General features: G+C 34.6%; 1 protein-coding gene across 1 annotated transcript; it reads left to right on the top strand.

Annotated features, from left to right (window-relative positions):
- Positions 1–18859: 18859 nt before the first annotated feature.
- Positions 18860–19469, top strand: LOC110102463 (mitogen-activated protein kinase kinase kinase YODA). The gene is made up of 3 exons (XM_028697450.1): positions 18860–18988; positions 19081–19188; positions 19278–19469. Exons 1-3 carry the CDS (start codon positions 18977–18979, stop codon positions 19467–19469), a joined length of 312 nt encoding a protein of 103 aa, XP_028553283.1. The 5' UTR covers positions 18860–18976.
- Positions 19470–22137: the final 2668 nt, after the last annotated feature.

The raw sequence follows: 22137 nt of genomic DNA, 5'->3' as shown, positions 1-22137 counted from the left end.
CTCGTCTCCTCCACACAACTATTTTCTTTTTTCGCTCCTTCCGACGCCTTCTCTGAACTAAACCTCCACCTGCACGTCCCAACCTCTTTGTCGTGGCCGGATTAGGTGGGTTTCTTCACTTCATCGTTGCTCGACAAGAAGGAGATTGATTTCTTTTTTATAAAGTATTCAATCTATTACAAGCCAAGCCACTACCAGACAAAACTCTCATTGCTCTTGATAATCTATTTCCTGAACTTTTACTTTTTGTCAGATTCACGTGATCACATTGCTTATTTTTTTTTGGGACAATTAGGTCATTTAAGGCAAACTCACACACACAACGCATACACATGGACTCGAACCTTGGACCTCTTAATTGGAAGCCTAAGCTTTCAACCAATAGGCCAAGGAGAGTTGTGTACATTGCTTATTTCCTTGCATAGCTTATTACTTTAACTTTCTTATTTCCCTACTCATTCCTATGAAATTGTTCTGGCAAATGAAATAGCCCATTATAAACTACATCTGCTTAAGGCCCGCATGAAAAATCTCATTTTATTTTCTTCTTAAAACAGAGAGAGTTTCATTTTTTTTTTTAGTCCTTTATTTTATTACTGCTGCTGGTGTTTATTGTTATTAGTTTTCTTTTTATTTTATTTTATTAGTCATTAATATTGATATTCATATTAAATGTTAATATTATGATCAACTTTAATACTAGTATTGAATATGAACGTCAATATTAATTTTGTCCCCATCTTGCATATACTTTTTTTTTACTTTATTTTATTGTTTGATTTCTCAAGTTTTAAATATTGGTAGGATTTTATATATGTGACGTTATGAATGTCATTTTATTAGTTAGTCGATTCACACCACGTTTTTCAGATGACAGCAAATAATCTCATTCATGAAAATGTCTTGCTTTTTTTACCATCACTGTTACTTTTCCAGTTGTTTGACTCGTATTCTCACTTTTACTTTTTGACGTTTTCTTTCCTTATATTTTTACTACATATAATTTCTGTTGATATTTATTAGTAATAGTTTTAGCATTAGTATTACTTCCATAAAATCATTAGTATTGCAAGGTTAGATGTTGCATTCTTTCTTCTGCTTATGTTAGTGGATGTCACTATTTTATATAATTAATTATTAGTTGTTGTTGCTAATTATGTTATCATCTTTGTTGTACATGCATGTATATAAAAAAAAATCAGTAAAAAAATCTCTGTTGTAACATTTCTATGCCTCTTTTAGTGTTATAGTTGCTTAAGCTATTGTCTCTAACCATTAGTATTGTGGTTATTTAAGTTTTTTTTATTATTGCTGAAATCATTAAGTTAATTTTTTTTTAAAAGTTAATCTTTTCTTAAATATTTGTTGCTGTATTTGTTAAGTTATTTTCCTTTAACTATTTACTATTCAATTAATTTTGTTAATGCATTTAGCTATTGTCATTGTAATTAGTCAAGCTAATGTCATGTGCCATTTATCTTGCCTCTGTTATTTGGAATCATTCATGTGTAGGCTTATCTGTATGTCTTTATTTAGATATAGATATTCATATATTTTGAAAAAAAAAAAAGTTGTGGGCTTTTTCAAAAAAAAGAGAGAGAGAGAGAGAGTTTTCAAAACAAAAAAAAAATGATTCTTTTCTCGATGTTTGCGACGGGCCGGCTAACCCCCTAGGAGCTCACATAGCGTTGTAGCGCAGAAAACCGGTGCAATGCTTGCAACGACTTAAGGATCCCTCTTCAATGCTAGCAACGAGCCGGCAAACCTCCTAGGCGCTCAAGTAGCGTTGTAGGGCGGGAAACCAGTGCGACGCTTGAGGCGAAGGGGATATAAAAAAATATTTTTTTATTATTTATTTTTATATAAGTACCCCTAAACGCCCACGTGGTACAGAGGGGGGAAATCTGTGCTTATTTCTAACATGTGTTTCTTCTTATAACAAACAAAAAAAAACCCTTAAACGCTCACGTAGCGGGCGGGGATAAAAATAACAAAATACGACCGCGGTGTCATTTTGACATCAACCTAAAGCGCTCACGTAGCGTCGAGGGAAAGGTTGCCTCTTGGTTTTTCCCCTAAATGAGGGAGACGCCGGGAGGCTGCCGAAATTTTGACTGAAGATTCAAGGACTTAGATATTTTTGGACAGCAGGGGATATAAGAACATGGACTCAAAAATGACTTGAATAATTTGAATAAAAATTTGAATGAATAAAGAGGAACAAGACTCATGATTGTAATAAATGTGACTTAAATGAATATTAAATAGTGATATCAAGATCAAATGAATTTGAATATAAAAGAATTGAGCTTCATTTAAGAATAAAAAAATTACAATCAAATAATAAGTGGTCAAATGGTGAATTCATACTCAAGCATCAAGTGCTAATCATGATCATTCAAACAAGGATCAAGTGAGAAATGACATTGATATACACTTGAGTTTGAATGGTTGAGCCTAGAATTTAGTTAAGCTTGAGCTTGAAGCTCATTTGACTTAAGAAAATCATGACTTGAATACCATAAAATGAAAGAGCAATAATGAAATTTTTTTTGAGCAAGAGCACAATCAAATTGTATGACATAAAGTGATGCTCTCAAGGGATGACATAGTTTGCTTGCAAAGAGAGAACAACAAGATCTCTATCTATAAACTATGACATGAAATCTCCAATGAACATTAAAGAGCCATCATGAATTCCTAACCAAATGCAAATGTCTTCAAGCAAGCTCATCATACAAGATTTAAGTTATCTTTATATGATAGTAGAAGATTTGTAATATTCAATATGGCTCGTCTATATGCAAATAATTATGCTCATCTCTTATGAACATAAGAGCAAAATGAAGCCAAATATATTGAGTCTTACAAACAAAGGGGATTCGATATGTAACAAGTGCAAAGGGATATGAGCATACAAACTCCTATGAGCTATTGTAAAAGATCCGTTACTTACCCAATGTGTTTTCCACAAGCAAACCTGAAGGAGTTCTAAATATGCTTACAATCAGTAGCATGAAGTTTCCTACCAATGAACATAGTGATGTGTATGATGAATGTGAACATTCGCAAATGAACAAGGAGTCCTCACTCATATAGAAGTCCACTTATGAGTGATGACCATTAATGTGTAGTGGATGTTAAATCATTCATACAGTCAATAACCACTCAGCATCAGTCAAATATATCAGTCTTCTACAAGCAAGAATAAAAGATCTACAACATATACAAGCTCTCTATAAAGATAGATGTACGTGCAACATGGGTAGATGCAGAAAGACTTCAGTAAATGCAGTATCCTGAAGTCAATTTCAGTATGTGAAAAAATACTTCTACCTATCCACTCATAACAATGACGGATGTACTACATGAGCCAAACAACTATAACGAATACAAGCATCTACAAACATAAATAGGAGATTAGTTAGTGCACTACAATCTACCTGCTCAAATCATGCAAGTAGTGCATGACAGTCTACCTGTACAAAGCAGCGAATAATTCTATTCATAAGCTGTTACGCCACGCCACCGGATCTGCAACCCTTATTCAAGCAGACAGAAGGCGTATACAATCTACAAAGCCACGCCACTGGATCTGCAACCTCCGTGCAAGCAGACAGAAGGCGTGTACAAATGATTTCAAATTACCCCCACACGTGCACCGTAGTTTCTATACACATAGGTACACTAAAAGGGGTAAATACAATCAAATACCAGCATGGGCCATGGCGAGCATTTTATTAGTACACACGTGACGTTTAGGGATGCTGTGCGGGTTACTAAATTTGAACCCGATTCTCCTAAATAAATAAAAAGGAGTAGATAGGATATAATTTTAAAATGCCCCCAAACACCCGCATGGGCCCCGGTCAACATGTTATTGGTACACATGTGACGTCTAGGGATGCTACGCGGGTTGATAAGTGAATTTTAATTCAAACCCGATCCTTCTATACGGATCAATAGGAGTCGACAGGGTTTTAACCTTCAAATACACGGTCATGACGACAAGTGTATTTGTTTTAATACATTCATATTAGGCCTTCAAGGCCTATAATAATGAGAATTCACTAACGAATGCTCAAAGCCTACGGAACCTGATCCCCTACCAGCAAGTCGATAGGGTTGACAAGGTTTAAGACATAAATATTCTCAAATAATCCTGAACACCCCGATGATGGCCGTGTTGAATGTTCATCTCAACCGAAGGGGTTCACAAATATTTTCAAAATGCCACCCATAAATCCTTAAAATCCAAAAACTCCACAAAGTTCAAAATCCAAAAAACATTCCAAAATCTAAAATATTTAAAATTGAAATAAATTCATCAACACTTAAAGCAAACTTCATCCACCCTCCGCAACAGTTTGCTAAGGTGGACAAATTAAAATTTACTTCAACTCATAAAGAGCCAAATGCCTGGTCAAAAATATTACTATGATCCATTCTCAAAAAAGTCTCATGCAAGTAAGGATGTGGTATCTGTCCTCTAATCGGTGGTCTGCCGCCAAATGACACCGCAGGATAAATGGTTATGACCTAGGGCCCTCTGAACCAAGTGGTTTTGCCGCCAAATAGTACTATAAAATACCGGTTATGGCCAGCGCCAATACGCTCCTTATTTGCATCAAATCCTTGAGATATGAATCAATAGGGTATGATTAATAGAGAACAAATCCCTCTGTTAGCTAAGGTGGATTCAAATTTATTCCCTTAGGCAAATATTCACCCCAGGTCTATAAGGACCCCTTGGACGAAGCAACCCATGGCTGCCGATAAGAATCCGTCAGGTTGGGTCGACTACCTCCTTTGACTAAGCAGACCAGGGACCACGATGGCCCGGAATGACGGAACCATGAGATCTTGATCGGGTCCATCATCCATTCCCCCACCATCCGCTTTAAGTGTAAGATGGTGCAATTTCTATTTTAAATATCAGATCTTCCAACTCAAATTCCAATTCCAAACCCAGTTCTCAAATCCAAACCCGTGTTGTTATTATATGCTAGATACCACATATTCTCTACGTATCTGATTGACGACTAGCCTTAATCGAAAGTTCTCTCTCATTATTGGGAGGGGTAATTAACTATAGGGGCTTGCGCCTATAGGAAACCCAAACTCAGATCATAAAGTCCTCCCAAAATGAGGGCGAAATCTCTAGGTAGTGTCTTATCTACAATCCATTTGCCTTCCAAAATTTACCTCGGAACTTAAATTCGTTAAAACTCCCCTAGCTCAAATAAAAGCAAATCAAAGTGCGGTGGGGAGGTCGGGGCTGAATTTTCGGAGCCCACAACACTGTATGCTATGTCTAAATGAGTAAGCGTCAAGTGCTGAAGGGATCCCGTGAGGCGACGATATAGAGTTGGATCTGCCAAAAATGGTTCATTGTTGAAGACCAGAGGTAATTTCGTGCAAGTTGGATTGGACAGAGGATTGCACTTAGTTAAATTGGCTTGCTGAAGAAGTTGATATGCATACTTCTTTTGAGATAGAAAATACTGATATTTGAGGCGAGTTATCTTTATTCAAGAAACTAATTCGCTTCGCCTAAGTGTTTAATAGAGAATTCTTTGTTGAGCTTAGCCAAAAATATCTTTGATAATGTCTGGATGGTTTCCTATTATAAGAATGACATCCTCGTATATGAGAAGGAAAATATGAGTCTTTTTCTTGTGATAGATTAGAAATGACGGATTATCTTGACTATGCGAGAAGCCTAGGTATGCAAGAAACGATGTAAACGTGTTGTGCCACTATCTTGGAGCTTTTTTTAATCCATAGATGACTTTGTGAATACGACATACATGGTCAGGTCGAGAGCTGTCTTCGAAGCCTTCTGGTTGAGTCAAATAGACAGTCTCAGATAAAGTGCCATGAAGAAACATGTTTGCCATGTCAAGTTGTTGAACTTGCCAATCATTATACAATACAATAGCCAAAAGTATGCTTATTGTAAGTAATTTTTCCACCGAACTTTAAAGTTTAAGTATAGTCCAATCTAAATTCTTTGTTATTTCCTTGAGCAACTAATCTTGCCTTTTATTTTGCCACTAATCCTTCAGCATGGGATTTTTTTTTGTAAGTCCATTTGCATCCCAGTATAGATGCACTCTCTGGTGGCTGAAAGAGACTCCAGGTGCCCTGTTTCTGAAGAGCGAGAAATTTAGCAGCCATGGCTTGACGTCATTCAAACTTCTTGACCGCATATGTATAAGTTGTAGGATCCAGAATAGAGACGGGAGAGGTTTTCATATGTATGAGGTTTAGATGATTTATGGGATTGAGAGATCCCATTTTGCTACGAGTGACCATAGGATGAGACTACATAGTAGGTAGAGCGGGTAACTGAGAAGAAATAATTTGAGTGATATGATTTCATGGAGAATTAACAGGATTGTCATCATGGATTTGAGTAGTCTTGATGGTAGTGTTGGATTGGTTATCAGAGGGAGGATCCATTTGAATCGAAACTTGAATTAGGAGAAGAGGAGATGTTTCGGTAGGAGTAGGGATAGAATTTGGTAAATCAGTGGAGAAAGGGAACAGTTGTTAATTGAAAGTAGTATGCCTAGACATGATTATTCTGTTTGTAGTAGGATCAAGGAATTTGTAACCTTTTTAAGTGTCAAAGTATCCTAAGAATATGCAAGATTTAGATCTAGAATAAGTTTGTGATGAGAGTTAGGTAGAGTAAGGGGAAAACATTCACAACCGAAGATTTTAAGGTAATTGTAGTCAGGTTTTGTGTTATAAAGGAGTTCGCAGGGAGATGTGTTGTTTGTTGTAGGAGAAGGCATTCTATTGCTATGATAGATAGAAGTTAGGACCGCATCGGGACAACATGTGTAAGGAATATAAGAGATGTGAGGAGATGTGTTCTAGTAGTCTCAATAATATGTCGATGCTTCCTCTCAGCCAAACCATTTTTTTTCTGAAGTGTATGGATAGGAGAGTTGGTGTATAATGCCATGAGTGCGAAGATGGTTAGTAAACACATGATTAATATATTGAGAGCCACCGTCTATCCGTATAATTTTTTTATTATGCGAAGTATAGTTTTCAACCTGATTTTTAAAATTAATAAAAGTGCTGAAAACATCTAGTTTATATCGTATAGGGAATATCTACATAAATCTAGAAAAATTGTCAATGAATATTACATAATATTTGTATCCTTGAGAGGATATAGTAGGAGTCGGGCCCCAAACATTGGAGTCAATAAGGGCAAGAGGAGTATGCTATTGATTTTTAGAGTTTTCAAATGAAAGTTTATGGCATTTTAATGCTTTACAAGATTGTCAATTAAGAGAATGTTTGTCAATGCTAAGATGAGAATTATAATGAGAGATCATGTCCAAGATTCTTTTGTGCGGATGGATTAGACAATGGTGCTAAGAATTGATTGAGAAGGTGGAGGCAGATATCGCTTGATTTTGATGAGAGGAAGAACCAATCGGAATAAGATATAACCCCCCATTACAAGGTCCTTAAAGAATGGCTTGCTACATCTTCAAGTCCTTCATGGTGAAACCAGAGGGATTAAAGATAATCGAAAGATTGTTATCTTTTGTTAGTTGAGATATAAATAACAAGTTATAAGTAAGAGATGGAGAATGAAGAATTGAGACAAATGCAGCTTAGGAGAGGGGGTCAAAAGGATTCTTGCTATAGAGTGAGCTATATTGACAGATCTCCCATCGCTAATCTTGATGTTGTCCAACCCTTGATTGGGACTGGAGATAAACATGATGTCGAGGGAGTTGGTTAAGTGTGTTGATGCGTCCAAATCAAGGAACCAGTTGGCATCTGAGTTGTCAGAAGTAGCGATTAACACTTTTTTTGCATTTCTTGAGGACGAACTATATTGAGCGTTTAAATGATGCTAGCAAGATTGCACCATGTGGCCTTTCTTGTAGCAAATTTGACATATAATAGAGGCGTTATCTATGTTCCAAGAGGATCCAGGGAGAGTGGAAGAGTTTCATCCTCTGGATCTTTGACCGCACCCTCTGTAGGTGAACAAAGAAGTATATATTGGGATCATTGACAGGTAGCGCACGAGCGGCAAGGTTAATTTCCTCACTTAAGAGAAGAGGATAAAGTTTGTCCAGATTGATAGGCATGAGAATCATTCTAATAGTTGTCTTGAAAGATTAGTATGATGTAGGAAGGCCATTGAGAATGTAGAGGATTATATCCTCTGTGTTAACCGTGGAACCTGTTGTCATAATTTGATTCAACAAAGATTTTATTTCGGATAGATAGTGAGTCATGGTTGAGTTTTTGAGGGAAATATTGTGAAGCTCATTCTTGAGTTGAATGACCTTTGAACGGTTAGATGATTGGAATCTAGATTCTAAAGTTTGCCAAATTGCAGCGGCTGAGTCAAGAGAGATTACATATGGTAAAATTGAAGGCCAGCAGAGGGAATGCGAAGAGGTTTTGGTTAGTAAGAGTACAGTGAGCATAGCGAGGATTAGAGGAAGACGAGCCATCTTGGTTTTGTAGAGATCTAGCAGGAGAAGAAATTTGAGGATCAAGAAATCTTTGGAAGCCATTCACCTGAAAGATCTTGAGCATTTGCAATTTATAAATGGTGTAGTTGTCTAGAGCGAGAGGTGTCATGACGAATTCTTGAGGTTAGAAACAACAAACTTCAGATTAGCCGGAATGAGTGGATTGTTAGTGTCGTGCTGATCTCGACGAATAGAGAGCTAGGAGGAGGTGGAATCTGCCATCGATCATGATTTAGAAGCCTCTTACAGATACCATGTAGGAAAGATAGAGAAGACAAGTTCTTGAATGAACTAAACTGAATAGAACGAGAGACAGAGAAACTAAATTGCATTCCATCCAGAGGAGGTCATACAACATTTATATAAACAATGATGTGTACGACTCAAGAATGAGAGAGCCAATCAAGTTGTTACACTTCTTGAGTTAAGTAGATATATCAGAAATACTATACTTATTAATATAATATATTATAATGCTCTAATAGTTATACTATTTATAACTAAAGGTAATAAACTAATAATTGTTATATGTTAGTGTAGTGAATTATGAAATGTTTTCATCTTTCATGTGAAACTGGAATCACATGTAATGCAGAGTCACAATGGAAGATTAGTGTAAGCCTTGAAGAAGCTGAGGAAGGAGGGAGAGAAAAGAAGGATTTGACACTCAACCTAAGATGAGAATGAACCACGCTAAGCTTATTTTTCATTCTAATAATCATAACTAAGTAGTACATGACTCTTAAATATCTATTTATAATAGAAGACCATAGAAGATAAAGAATAAATAATTAAAGTTATCCTAAATTTATGTATGATAGTATTATTTATTACAATTAAAATAAAGATAAATATGGATTAACAATCAACTAAGAAAGGAAATACAATAATAGTGTCTCTAAAATACAACAATAACATCATCATCTATTGACCCCTACACACAAAAATCACGTGCAAAAGGACAAAATCGGCGAATAAAAAAACATGAGCATCAACACAACGCGTTACTAGAAGGGTCAAATGAAATTCGATTAACAAATGCATTGCGTCGTTGTAATCAGGATGTTAAATTTGCCTAAGTAGAGGCCCATAACAGTCAAATCAAATGAGATCGGTCCCAAAGGACAATCAACACCCAAAATTGACGCGCGACGTCTGCTAGATGATGTCCGATCGCATAAAGAATTTCGTCTTTGGGTCAAGAACATCATCGACATGCAAAGACTGTACTTTATTTGTTCAATTAGGGTTACCCGATGAAGTTGCATGAATCCCAAGGCAAGATGCGCAAATCATGGTAATTGGCGCTAGACGTCGCCTAAACAACATTCAATCACAAAATGGATTTCATAGTTAAGTTCTGAACGTCCTCAATACTCAAAAACAATATTTTATTTGTTCAATTGGGGTAGAAAATTAGAGCTCGACGTTACTCAAAAGATGTCCGATTGCAAAATGGATTTTGCCGTTGCTTTTGGAACACCCTCAATATTAAAAAATGATAGTTAATTTGATCAATTAAAGATATGCAAGGAGGTTGACATGCATCTCGAGGCAACACACAAAATAAGAAAATTAGAGTGCTACGCTGCCCAAACGACATACGATCGCAAAACGGACTTCGCCGTTGCATTCAAAATGTGGTAAATACTCAATATTGACTGCCAATTTTTTCAATTAAAATCGACTTTGCTAATCAACGGAGGTCCTGAGGAAATGACGTGCATATCGAGAAAATTAGCACGTAGATTGCTCAAATGATGTCCGATCGCAAAACTTATTCTGCCGTAGCGGTCGCAACGTTGAAAATACCAAAGTGCATTATTAATTTGCCCAAAAAAAATTACGCGGTGAAATTGACATGTACAATGAGATAGAACGCACAAATTTTGAAAAAACACGCGAGGCATATTTGGACTAATTAAGACATTGTTGTTATTTTGAAATAATGCGGTAATGATATATCATTAATATAGCCAACGACATGATAAATTTTAGTAAAAATCAAATGCCACAGAGAAAAATTCAAATTCTAATTAATGCGCATTAATGCTATCCAATTCTGTCGAAATAGAAATCATTCGTTTCTGTCGATCTGTCGCCAGCTGGCCTCGTCCCCCGTTTCGTCGTTAAATTTGAAATAAAACGAAACTTTGCTTGTCTTTTCTCTACTTGTACTCCCACACACACACGAAGACTTAGCACTCTAAACGTCCTCTACTCGTTATTAAGCTCTCTATTTCGTTTTCCTTCCTCGAGCCTTGGCTTAAGATGAACTCTATGAGCCTCCAACTACTCCAATGACCTCAAACCACTTCCCGATTCCAAGAGCCTCGGCCAAACTTTTCTTCTCTTCTCTAACATGACTTGCTCCCATTCAATCAATGCTCCGTCCCTCAACTCCCGCACATGTTAGCAGTGAGCTTCCACCCGCCAACTAAAAGTATAAATCTCTGATCTACCTCACGAACCAGCCCTATTCGTCTCTTCCTTTACCCATCAAAGCCATGGCCAGCTTAAATCGGCCTGGCTCCTTTAACCAAACTCCACTCCTGCTGGCTTGTAGATCCACGATCGTTTGTCAAACAGTCCGTCCAACACTCTACCTCACTTGATCGCAAGTCTTCAGCCCCTGTCAACCTACGCCATACCGCACCTCAATGAACCGTCCCCCTCATTTGCAGTTAAGTTCACGTGAACAACCTTCCTCCTCCACTTGTGGCCTCTTCATTTATGTCCGGACTCCAGCCTTTGATTTTCATCATACCATGTTTCGATTCATTGTTCCGTCCAGCTCAAGTGAGTGCAACTTGGTGCCCGGTTCAGCCAAGCATCCACACAATCGTCCAAGTTTTTCCCTTTTGCTACAGATGCAGCTAACTCATTCGTTTAATTCAAACAAAAGCTTTCCTACCTCCAGCTAACCTCCCACGTTCATTCCATCAAATCTTGCAGCCAAAGCTTGCCATTTGAACCCTCACTTACTTGCAGATCAAGCCACCTCCTCTTGAAGGCCCTCTGTTGCTGTAAGAAACTTAAACACTGCTGCTCCTTTCACCTACTCATTTAACTTTTATATAAAAAAGTAGACAAAAGCTGAACTCTACTACTTTGCCAGCCCTACAGAGCACTCCATCTCACTTTATTACAATGTGAATATTTAGTTGTAGCTTTGACATCAAGCAATCTTACACTCATCCAGTTCTCTAAAATCCATTACAACTAAAGACTTGAATGAATTGACACAGGACTTGAACTTGCTAATTAGACAATAGGGAACTTTAACTAAATATGAATTTGGACTAGAATAAACAACAAATAACTTGACAAGAGCCTGAATTTGAATAAAGTACATGGAATTGGACATTTGAATGGACCACAGAGAACTTGACTTGGACTACAACGAACGAACTTATAATTAATAAATGCATAACACTAATTAAAGTGCAAACGTTAAAGTAATAATATGGATCATTCAAATGTGTTTATAAAGTTTTCAATACAATCCACCCATGAATGAAATGCATGATCTAAGAGAAGGTGATGATATCTAATAGATGCCATGACTCACACATGATGACATAAAACCTATAATAACCCGCCTACACTTAGCAATGCTTAATTGGCCAATGGAGCCATCAGGTAAATGGAAAACTAATGTATATGTTAAAATGAAAACTCGTTAATGAAACTTGCATGAGTTTGTAAAGGAGTCTACATATATATGAACAAGAGAAAGAAGGTTATAATAAGAATGACCTACTAACGACCAAAAATAGTTGATTAGTAGACAAGTGCACTAATCCTCTTGCAAGCAACTATAGGGGATGAGTTGTAGATGTAAGGAATCCCTTTGCACGTGTAAAAAGGAGCATTGTCATGCATACGATGCCCTGCCTATGAATAAAATTCAAACATCCATGAGTGACAAAAGATGATTCATCGAATGCATAATGGTTTGCATACAAATCAAAATAGCAAATTCATAATAAATATAACATATGCACAAACATGAAGGCAATTAACTTGTAATGCATGCAATGATGATGATTAAACTGTAAATGTAGTGATCTCTCTACATTCAACACCTACAAACTTGTTCAACACCAACCGACTGGCAACTGAATATGCATGTGTATTTATAAGCAGTGACAACACAAGAGATGTGAATATAACAACCCCCTCTCCAGTTGATATTGACTTGCTAGTGCATTCATCAAACACCCGCAAGTAAGAAGAGACAACACATGGTGAATGTGATGAACTCCTACAACAACTCCTACGCAGTCAAATACACCAACCTAGCAAACAAAACACTGCTGGTGAATATATGCAAGTATCAGTGACATACACAATAATATCACTACGACCAATATTAATGAGTTTTTAGAAATTAACACCGATTAGTGTACAAGCACTAGCCACAGTCCCCACGAACACTGAAATGCATACGAGTTATTGCAGCAACCCGTTGATCATTGTGTATAAAGAAAATGATAATAAATGTTACTACACCGAGTGCCTAATATTAACATATAATGAACTGTCAACCAAGATGTGTTGGAAAAAGTTCAAAGTATGTGTAGCATCTTATGCAACTGAGAACATGCAATTGTAATGAACATAACAATTCACGTGCGAACAATGGATTTTATTGGAAGCAAACATGATGATGCATATTATGAATGTGAGCATTCACAAGCAAATATTGGAGAATCCCCATTCATGTATATGTTATACCATAGGTGACAACGAATAACATGCAATGGGTGCTTAGTCATCCCTTCAATCAATAACCACTCAGTATCAGTTAAATATATCGATCCTGTACAGTTAGAAACTAATGATGTATGTAAGATGCATGCATCTACAGGCTCTTATAGAAAGGCCCTTCATGCACTCAACATATCACCTACGAGCAAAATACAAATGGGTTATGACAAACATAATCTTCTACGAGCTGCCATAGAAGACCGCCAAATACTATAAAAATGCCCCCACACGTTCATTGTGATACGCATACACAAACATAGAAGTGCATTTGTGCATATATTGACCTGTATATATGTGCAACCAATTACTCGCATGGGCCACAACGAGTGGGAAGATAGGAGTTGACATGGCTAGAACTGTCAAATAAATATAGGGTCACATCGTCGACTGAGATATTTATTTTATATTTTTATATTCGGCCTTCAAGGCCCTTATGAATGAAAATTCATTAATAAAATTATATAACTTACAACAATCCCAATCCTCTGTTAACAAATGGGAAGGGTCGACAAGGTCCAACCAATAAGATATAAATGCTCCAAATACCATGATGATGGCTGTGTTGATATATATATCAACCGAAGGGATTAATTTCAAGTATTTCAAATGCCACTCAAATGCATATGAAATTAAAAAGTCCAAGAAACTAACAAAATTTAAATATTAAAAATTGAAATAAACCATCAAATATTTAAAACAAAATCCATCCACCTTCCGTAACATTTTGTTGAGGTGGATAAATTTAAATATTACTTCAGCTCACAAATAGTTAATGTCTAGTCGAGAATATTATTAGGATTCATTCTCAAGCAATCTCTTGCCAGCAAAGATGTGGCACGTGTCCTCTAACTGGTGGTTCTACCTCCAAATGGCATCACAAGTAAATGGTTATGACCTGGTCTCTATGAACCGAGTGGTTTGTTGCCAAATGACACCAAATTATGGCCATGACTATAACCAGTATGCTCCTCAATGACACTAAATTCTTGAGATATGAATTAATAGGATATAATCGATATGACATAAAGCCCTCTATCAGCTAAGGTGGTTTCAAATTTATGTCTTTAGACAAATATCCACCTTAGGTCTACAAGGTACCCTTGGACGAGACAACCCATGGATGTCAACAAGGATTCTTTTGTTAGGTTGGGTCAACTACCTCCTCAAATCATGGACCACGATGGCCCAATACAATGGAACTATGAGATCTTGATCGGGTCCATCATCCATTCCCCCACCATCCTCCTTTAGTGCAAGATAGTAAAATTTTAGTTCTAAATATTAACTTTTTAAATACTAAACCCATTCTGCTACTATACGCCAGATAACATGTATATGTATGTATCTGATTGACGAATTACCTTAATAAAAAAATTTTACTCCTTACTTGGAGGGGTAATTAACTATAGGGGCTTGCGCCTATAGGAAACCAGAACTAAGATCATAAAGTCCTCATGAAATATGGGAAAAATCTGTAGGTAGTGTCTTATCTACAAACGAAATATGCCTTATGAAAATTTACGTCAAAACTTAAAGCGTTAAAATTACTTCGAAAGCAGGGGGAGTTCAAAGTGTAAATTTTTGGAGCCCACATTATCATCAAGACTTTATCCGACTATGAGGGGTCAGCTACATGAATCATTTTTCTATATTGTGTCCAGTGAAGAGTCAAATACTTATTTAAATCTAATTAAAAATATTATTTCTATTATTTTATAGTAAAGGTTTTTTGTCTACCTCTATCTTTTTTAACATAGGTTAAATATAATGCATCTACTCTCTTAACTAGGTCATTGAAAGGCCAACATTTTATTTGACCATACCATCTAATTTGATTCTCTAATCTTATCTTCCATTGGACCTATTTTCATTTAGGATGCTATGGTCACTAATCTCAATCGTATTCTTATAATCTTCATTAAAAAACTTATCAAAATATCTCATCCACCTTTGTTGAGTAGTCTCTTCTAATAAAATATATTTTTGATCTTCATCCTTAATACATTTCACTTGAATTAAAGCATTACTTTTATCTCTTAAAATGTTACAATATAATATGTATCCATGCTTGTCTTGCATCAATAAACTAATAATTGAAAATATATATAGATTTAGTGCAAACAGTTCTGAATATGCATTCTAAAGCTCTGTAAGAAATTTGAAATATCTTGTAGCATGGAATTTATTAAAGATTCATATGCTTATGGTGTTTGGCCTAAATTTTGGTAGTCAGGATCAAGGTGGATGATATTGATAGCTGGTTAAATCAAGTATAACAATTTGTATTTTTCTATTGAATTTTTTTTTTTGTAAAAAGTAGTGGTGCATTTTTTTAAAGCATACTATGAAGAACACAAAATGACATCAGTCCAAGAAGAAAAATTATGAAGAATAATTTCTAATAAATATATAATCTCTTTATAATTTTAAGATAATTTTTTATCATTTCAAATAACTTTTGAGTATACCTAATTAATTTATCATCATTAAGGCAATTTGTTTGCTTATTGCCTATCAAATACAATAAATCTATTTATAATATGCTAGATTACACTTGGAGCTTTGATTCTTCAATTGAGTTTTCTTGTCTTGATCTTTGAACTCATCCTTTAGCTGATGAATCTTGTAAGTAAACTTTGTGTAAATCACCATCTTTTTCATAGTTGGCAAAATAAGATTAGCCTCAATAACACTTAGCAGATGATTTGATGATGCCACAAAATATTTACTATCATCAAATCAATGGTGAAATATACATTAGTTACATCTACTTATGGAGTCAACAGGCGCAACCTTATACCAACATACGAGAAGTAGGGATTTCCATTTAAGGCTGACTAACAAAATACAGGTAATTGCCATATTTTCTTAGTTAATTGGATGAGGTTGCAAGGTTTTCTCCATTTATATGACCATGATTTATGTGAAAAAGGCATCCAGATACCACCATAGGTTACTATCCATCACCCGTAGATCAAATGATGGGGAGATGTGTGGATAAATTGATCAAGAGCCTATTGTTTTGTTTGTCATAAGGACCAAATTCCTCGACATGTTTGCTAAAACAAAGCTCGATATTTCACTTGAAAGGATTCTCTTCTATATAGATCTTTCAAATAGCTGATGTAATTCACTTCGAATCCCCTTAGAGTCAAGTTCAGCGAGCTACGTACCCTAACTGGCTTAGTATAGGGCATCCCCACTTCCACCTGAATAGCTTGAACCATAGAAGCTAGTATACTCTTAGTATGAGAGTACCACCCACGGCCATTGCCATTGTTATCAATCAACATTAGTACGAATAATGAAGTTAATGTATGCTACTTAGTTCTCTTATACGGTAACAATAATAATCTTGAACTTATATCTAAAGGTATTTCCATTACAAAGTGGATTAATTGATAATTAAATATTTTAAGAAATAGATAATTGAACATTTTGATGTACAAGAATATTTAGGCTCTACTCATATATGTAATCTCTCGATGAGTCATTTTCTTTGTTTAATTTACATTGATAATAGCCTTGTTTGGGTAGATTGGTTCAATCTATTTTGCTCATCCTTGTATGATAGGAAGTAGTTTATGCCCTTAATTTATTATAGTGTGAAAATTTGTTGTTTCGCTTAAATATACAATTGCATGAAAAGGTTATTACAATTGTTTTAGGATTTAAGATAGAAAAATCAGTATAGTCCACCTTTTAATGGAGTCTTATATAATGGTTTCCTGAAAAACCCAATTACTCCAAATGTCCTCCATAATTATCTCATTTGTTGCTTCTATTGCAGGAATACTAATGATTAAAATTTTCTAATCCACTTAATATGATAGGCTGTATATTTTTATGAAAAAAATTTGAGGATTCATCTATTGCAAGTTTCAACAACTTTTTTTAATTATAAATAATAATATTTGAGTTTAAAACCAAATGATAATAAAATGATCAAAATAAACCTAGAATTTTAATAAAATTAGCAAGAACAATGAATTAATTTACACAATTTGAACTTCTAATGTGTGAACTTTTTTATGAAAATCAAATCACTAAACAAGTTATTATCAAATAATGTTGAATAAATGAAACAAGAGATGAAAGAAAAATAAAAAGGAAAGACATGCTTTATGCTAATACAAAGAAATGAATTCCTCTATAATCTCATTATTGCATTTGTGCCTTGCCGGATGAAATCACGCATCCACCTTTTATTCATAAGATTGCAACTTGAAAGAGAAATTCATGCCAAATGTTATCAATTACTTGGTTTAGAATAACTATTTATAGTATTTAAATTATAATCCCAAAGTTTAGAAAAGAATTCATCTTTTAACTATAAATCCCAGCAACAAATCTTAAACAAAAAATAATCTTACATTATATGATAAGTCCAAGCTTCCACTTCCCAACACCACAATAATTTCAAGAGGATATTTAATCAACTTCTTCTTCCCGAAATGATCCAAATAATGCTAAAGCTCTAATGTTGTCATCTTTTAGTAGGTCCCCATCAGCTTCCAAATTAGACTTATGTTGTCCACATCATCTTCCGAATTAGACTTATGTCCTCTATATTTAGTTATTTATGGTTTGAGGGATTTTATTTTTTTATAATATATGTTTGAACTCCCAACATATGAGATTCCTTTTTTCAGACAAACATAACAATGGTGAGGATTGGATGTTGTTGTTAATTTTTATTTTTTTAATGCAGGTTGATGACACACTTTCAGTTTATCTCGAATATGTCTCAGGAGCATCAATTTATATGTTACTTCAGGAATTTGGCTCATTTGGGGAACCTCTTATCAAGATCTATACTGCACAGATTCTTTCTGGACTTGTTTATTTGCATGGGAAAAACATAGTACACAGGTATTGTTTCTTATCAAGATTATTCAAATGTAACTTACTGTATTAGTAATCACATAGTAATTCAATGAATAAAAATGCTTTATGGATTATTTTTGCATTTGAACTTATAATGTTATTTACATGTTTAGGGATATCAAAGGAACAAACATACTTGCTAATTCTTATGGAGAGGTCAAACTTGTTGATTTTGGCATTGCTAAACATGTATGTTCAAAGAATCTTTACCCTCTTCTTGATTAATTGAATTGTCCTATATATTGAATAAACATTGACATTTATTATTATCATGATGTTCTTTTTTTGGTGATTTGAACCTTTGTCCTCCCTTTAGTAGTTGGAGGCAATGACTCTAAGCTAATGGGTCAGTAATACTGTTATAAATAAGCATTTCTTTCATTATTCATCCTTTTTATTATGCTAATGAAGCCATACGAGAATACATTCATGCACATTTATGATTGTATGCGTATCTGGAATTATTATGAATTATCTAGCTTTGCATGTTGCTAAGAGAAAATATAAGTGTGCTATCTAGAAAATCCATTGTTATTATTGAGCGAGAATTAGAACTGCACTATTTGATTAATTCATTTAAAATAAAAATAAAAGATATTTCATAATCATTCATAAATTAATACATTCTTTAAGAAGACAATCCTATTCTGCCCCTATTGATAGTTTGTTGTTGTGTATTTTAGATTCTTCTTTCTTAGAAGACATTTGTTGTCCTTATTTGCTGAATTTATTCTCTTTTATTTCAGATATCTTATGGTGCATTCATTCGATCTCTTAGAGGAAGCCCTTATTGGATGGCTCCTGAGGTTATTATTCCTGATATTATTTTGCAGAGTTGTTACTTACAATGTATGTTAATTCTTCAACAATAATCTAATATAAAAAATTCAAAATTTAGGTCATCATGAACAGAAACGAACACAACCTATCAGTAGATATTTGGAGCCTTGGATGCGCGGTACTTGAGATGGCAACTTCTAAACCACCGTGGAGTAGATTTGAATGGGTGCGTCATTTTTTTGCTCAGAACATGCATAAGATTTTTTCTAAGTAAGTTTTAATGGGAAACCAACTTTATTGTTTTTTGATTACCAGATGGATGCAAAGCATGAAATTGTGTTTGGCAAAGATATTCCAGATATCCCAGGTCACCTTTCTTCTGAAGCTAAGAGTTTTGTAATGTCATGTTTACAACGTGATCCTTCTAACCGACCAACAGCTGCTCAATTAATGGATCATCCTTTTGTGCGTGATCAAGCTGCAAGGAAATCTAACAAATTAAGTTAGAACCAATGACATGTTTCATCATCTGTGTTTTGTAAGAATTAAGGGAATGCATTAATTAGCTACATCTAAATCTTATTGAATTGGTTATGAGGTTTCTAGATTATCAGCCACTTACTTTCCTTTACTGGCTGTAGATACTGATGGTGGTAACACTTTACCACTGCATAAATTTATTTGGACTATCTCTTCTAAGAGATAATGGATTCTTTTGATTATATATGTTCATTTTCTTTTAATGCTTCATCTAATGAATTATCAGAATTAGATATCTCAATTTCTGTGTAAATAAGATCATTCTGAAAATCGATAATAATGAAATCACTATTAGATACATATTGAAGAGACTCTTTTAAGTCATATAAGTTTATTTTAGGTTCTATAGAATTATTTTATGTTGTGTCATTTTATTGAATGAAATCTTTAAATCTTTAAATCAAATTTATTAAATTTCAAATCAAAAATAAGTCTAGCCTCCACTTTAATTGGAAGTTCTCTTTGGAGATATAATTAACTATAATGACTTGCCTTTAGGGAAGCCCAATAACCCAATTTAAAATAAATCGTACTTTACTAGAGCAGGGGAAAAATATTTTGGATGCAAATAATGCATATCCTTTGTTAGTTTCATTTTCAAAATAATAGTTGAATTTTAATTTCATCCTTCAAGATAAATATAAAATTCCTTATGCTGATTATGTGAATAATTATTATTTCTCCTTTCAAGTTGATGTTAAAGCATTAGTCTATCTATCAAGATAGTGTAATGTTAGATTTAATGATTTGACTGAAAAATATAAAATGAATAAGTGACACATTAATTTATCCATAGAAATTACTTTAAAAATACTCATCAATCACACTTGAATTTATTTTTAATAGAAAAAGCTTTTAAACTTGAATACATTGGCAACCCTCGTAGCTATTGAATCTCACATGATAATAATTGAACAATTTAGATTTAGTTTGCTCAATTAAGCGGTTTGGAGGGCTAGCAGATACATTCAATACAATGCCATCTAGAACATCCAACAAAATACATATAAGAAGGATGGTCCATATTACATCTCCTACCTCAAGACAACCAATAGAAACATTTTTCATTTGGTTTAGAATGGATTATAGTCATAATACTATTGTATGCAATCATCTAAAGAGCTTTAGAAGGTTCTAAACTATATTTCTAAGGAGTATGAAGATCTTAGAGAGTAGGCTAATTCTAGAATACAAAATCTGTGTTTAGAGTTATGGTTTGTAATATACCTATGGATATAGGCAGTTTGAGCAAGAAAATAGTTTAATTCACCCCCTTAGCTATAGATGAAGAGGTTTGTTGAAGAACCCAAGACCAGAAGAGCTAGAGATAAGTAGCATGAGTTGTTGGGATTAAGAGTGGCTTAGACCTTGGGGGTTGTCATCATCGATAGCCTCTAAACACCAAGATTTCACCAGGGAAATTCATAGGATGTTATGAAAGAGAAAAACAGAAGTAGATTTCCACTAGAATTTCTCTAGATAAGAAACAAAATTTGTATGAAGGTTTACCCTATTTTTCCATATTCCATGATTGGAAGATAATCCAATGGCTAAGATAATTTAGGTTTAATGCTGGGATGTTTGTCAGGTGGCCTAGGCCATTAGGCAGCATCGACTAGGCAAGGTAGTGGTTGTGCAAGAGTGAAAATGTGTAGACTAAAAAAAAAATTCCCCTCATCATTTTTAATTCAATCATGAAATGGGATATTATTTTGTTGAGTTCTATGATCATTGGTTTACCAAAGTAACCATCATTAAGTTTGCCAATGTATACTTTATGATCATGCCTTTCAAATATTTAATCAGTTATGTGCCAAAGGATTTTTTCCGAATTATGGAATTAATACAAGCATTGTCTTTGCCTGCACCACCATTGATCAACTACAAGTTGGCAGTTGTGTTATATAAAAAAAGAGATGAAGAATCATGTAGTCTAGAAATCTCTAATTTCAGGCATTAGCTAAAGGAAAATGATACATGGATATCTAGTGAGAAATGGAAATTCTATGATGAAATCGTTGGGAACTTATTCATTGACATGTATATGAAATATGATTGAGAAGTATACACAATTGAGCTTTGATGGATTGCTTGTTAGGAACTTTGTTACTTGAAATACAAAGACAGTTGGATATGGTTTTCACAAGGATTGCTTGTGTTTAAAAAAAAAAAAGGGAAAAATGATGATAAAGCAAGATCAAATAGTTTTATCTCTTTGCATGTTCATCCCAGTCCCACCTTGACCAGTTCGACAATTCGATGTTATAACTTCTATTAAATGATTCAGAGATAAAAGAGGAAGAAATCGAAATGAAAAAAAAAGCTTATGCCTTTTTCCTCGTTGATCTTCTTCATCCCAACACTCTTGCTTCTAACGAGTTCCTAATTTTCAATCAAAACATAAGTGAGAATTCCATTACGACTAGCCCTTGTCTCCATTCTGAATTCCTTATATATGTATATCACTTTTATCCACAAATTGAACTAAAGAAAATCCAATACCTTCAAGTAAATTATCTCACACACAAACACCTCCTATTTGTTGTTTCCTGTCTAAGAATATATACCCACACACCGACTAACCTTTTCACGTCTTATTGTGCTTTGAATATCACATCAAACCCTTCGCCTTCTC

This window comes from Dendrobium catenatum, unplaced genomic scaffold (genome assembly GCF_001605985.2).
Source record: "Dendrobium catenatum unplaced genomic scaffold, ASM160598v2 fragScaff_scaffold_932, whole genome shotgun sequence".
Classification (NCBI taxonomy): Eukaryota; Viridiplantae; Streptophyta; class Magnoliopsida; order Asparagales; family Orchidaceae; genus Dendrobium; species Dendrobium catenatum.
This window is presented reverse-complemented; position numbering and strand designations above follow the sequence as displayed.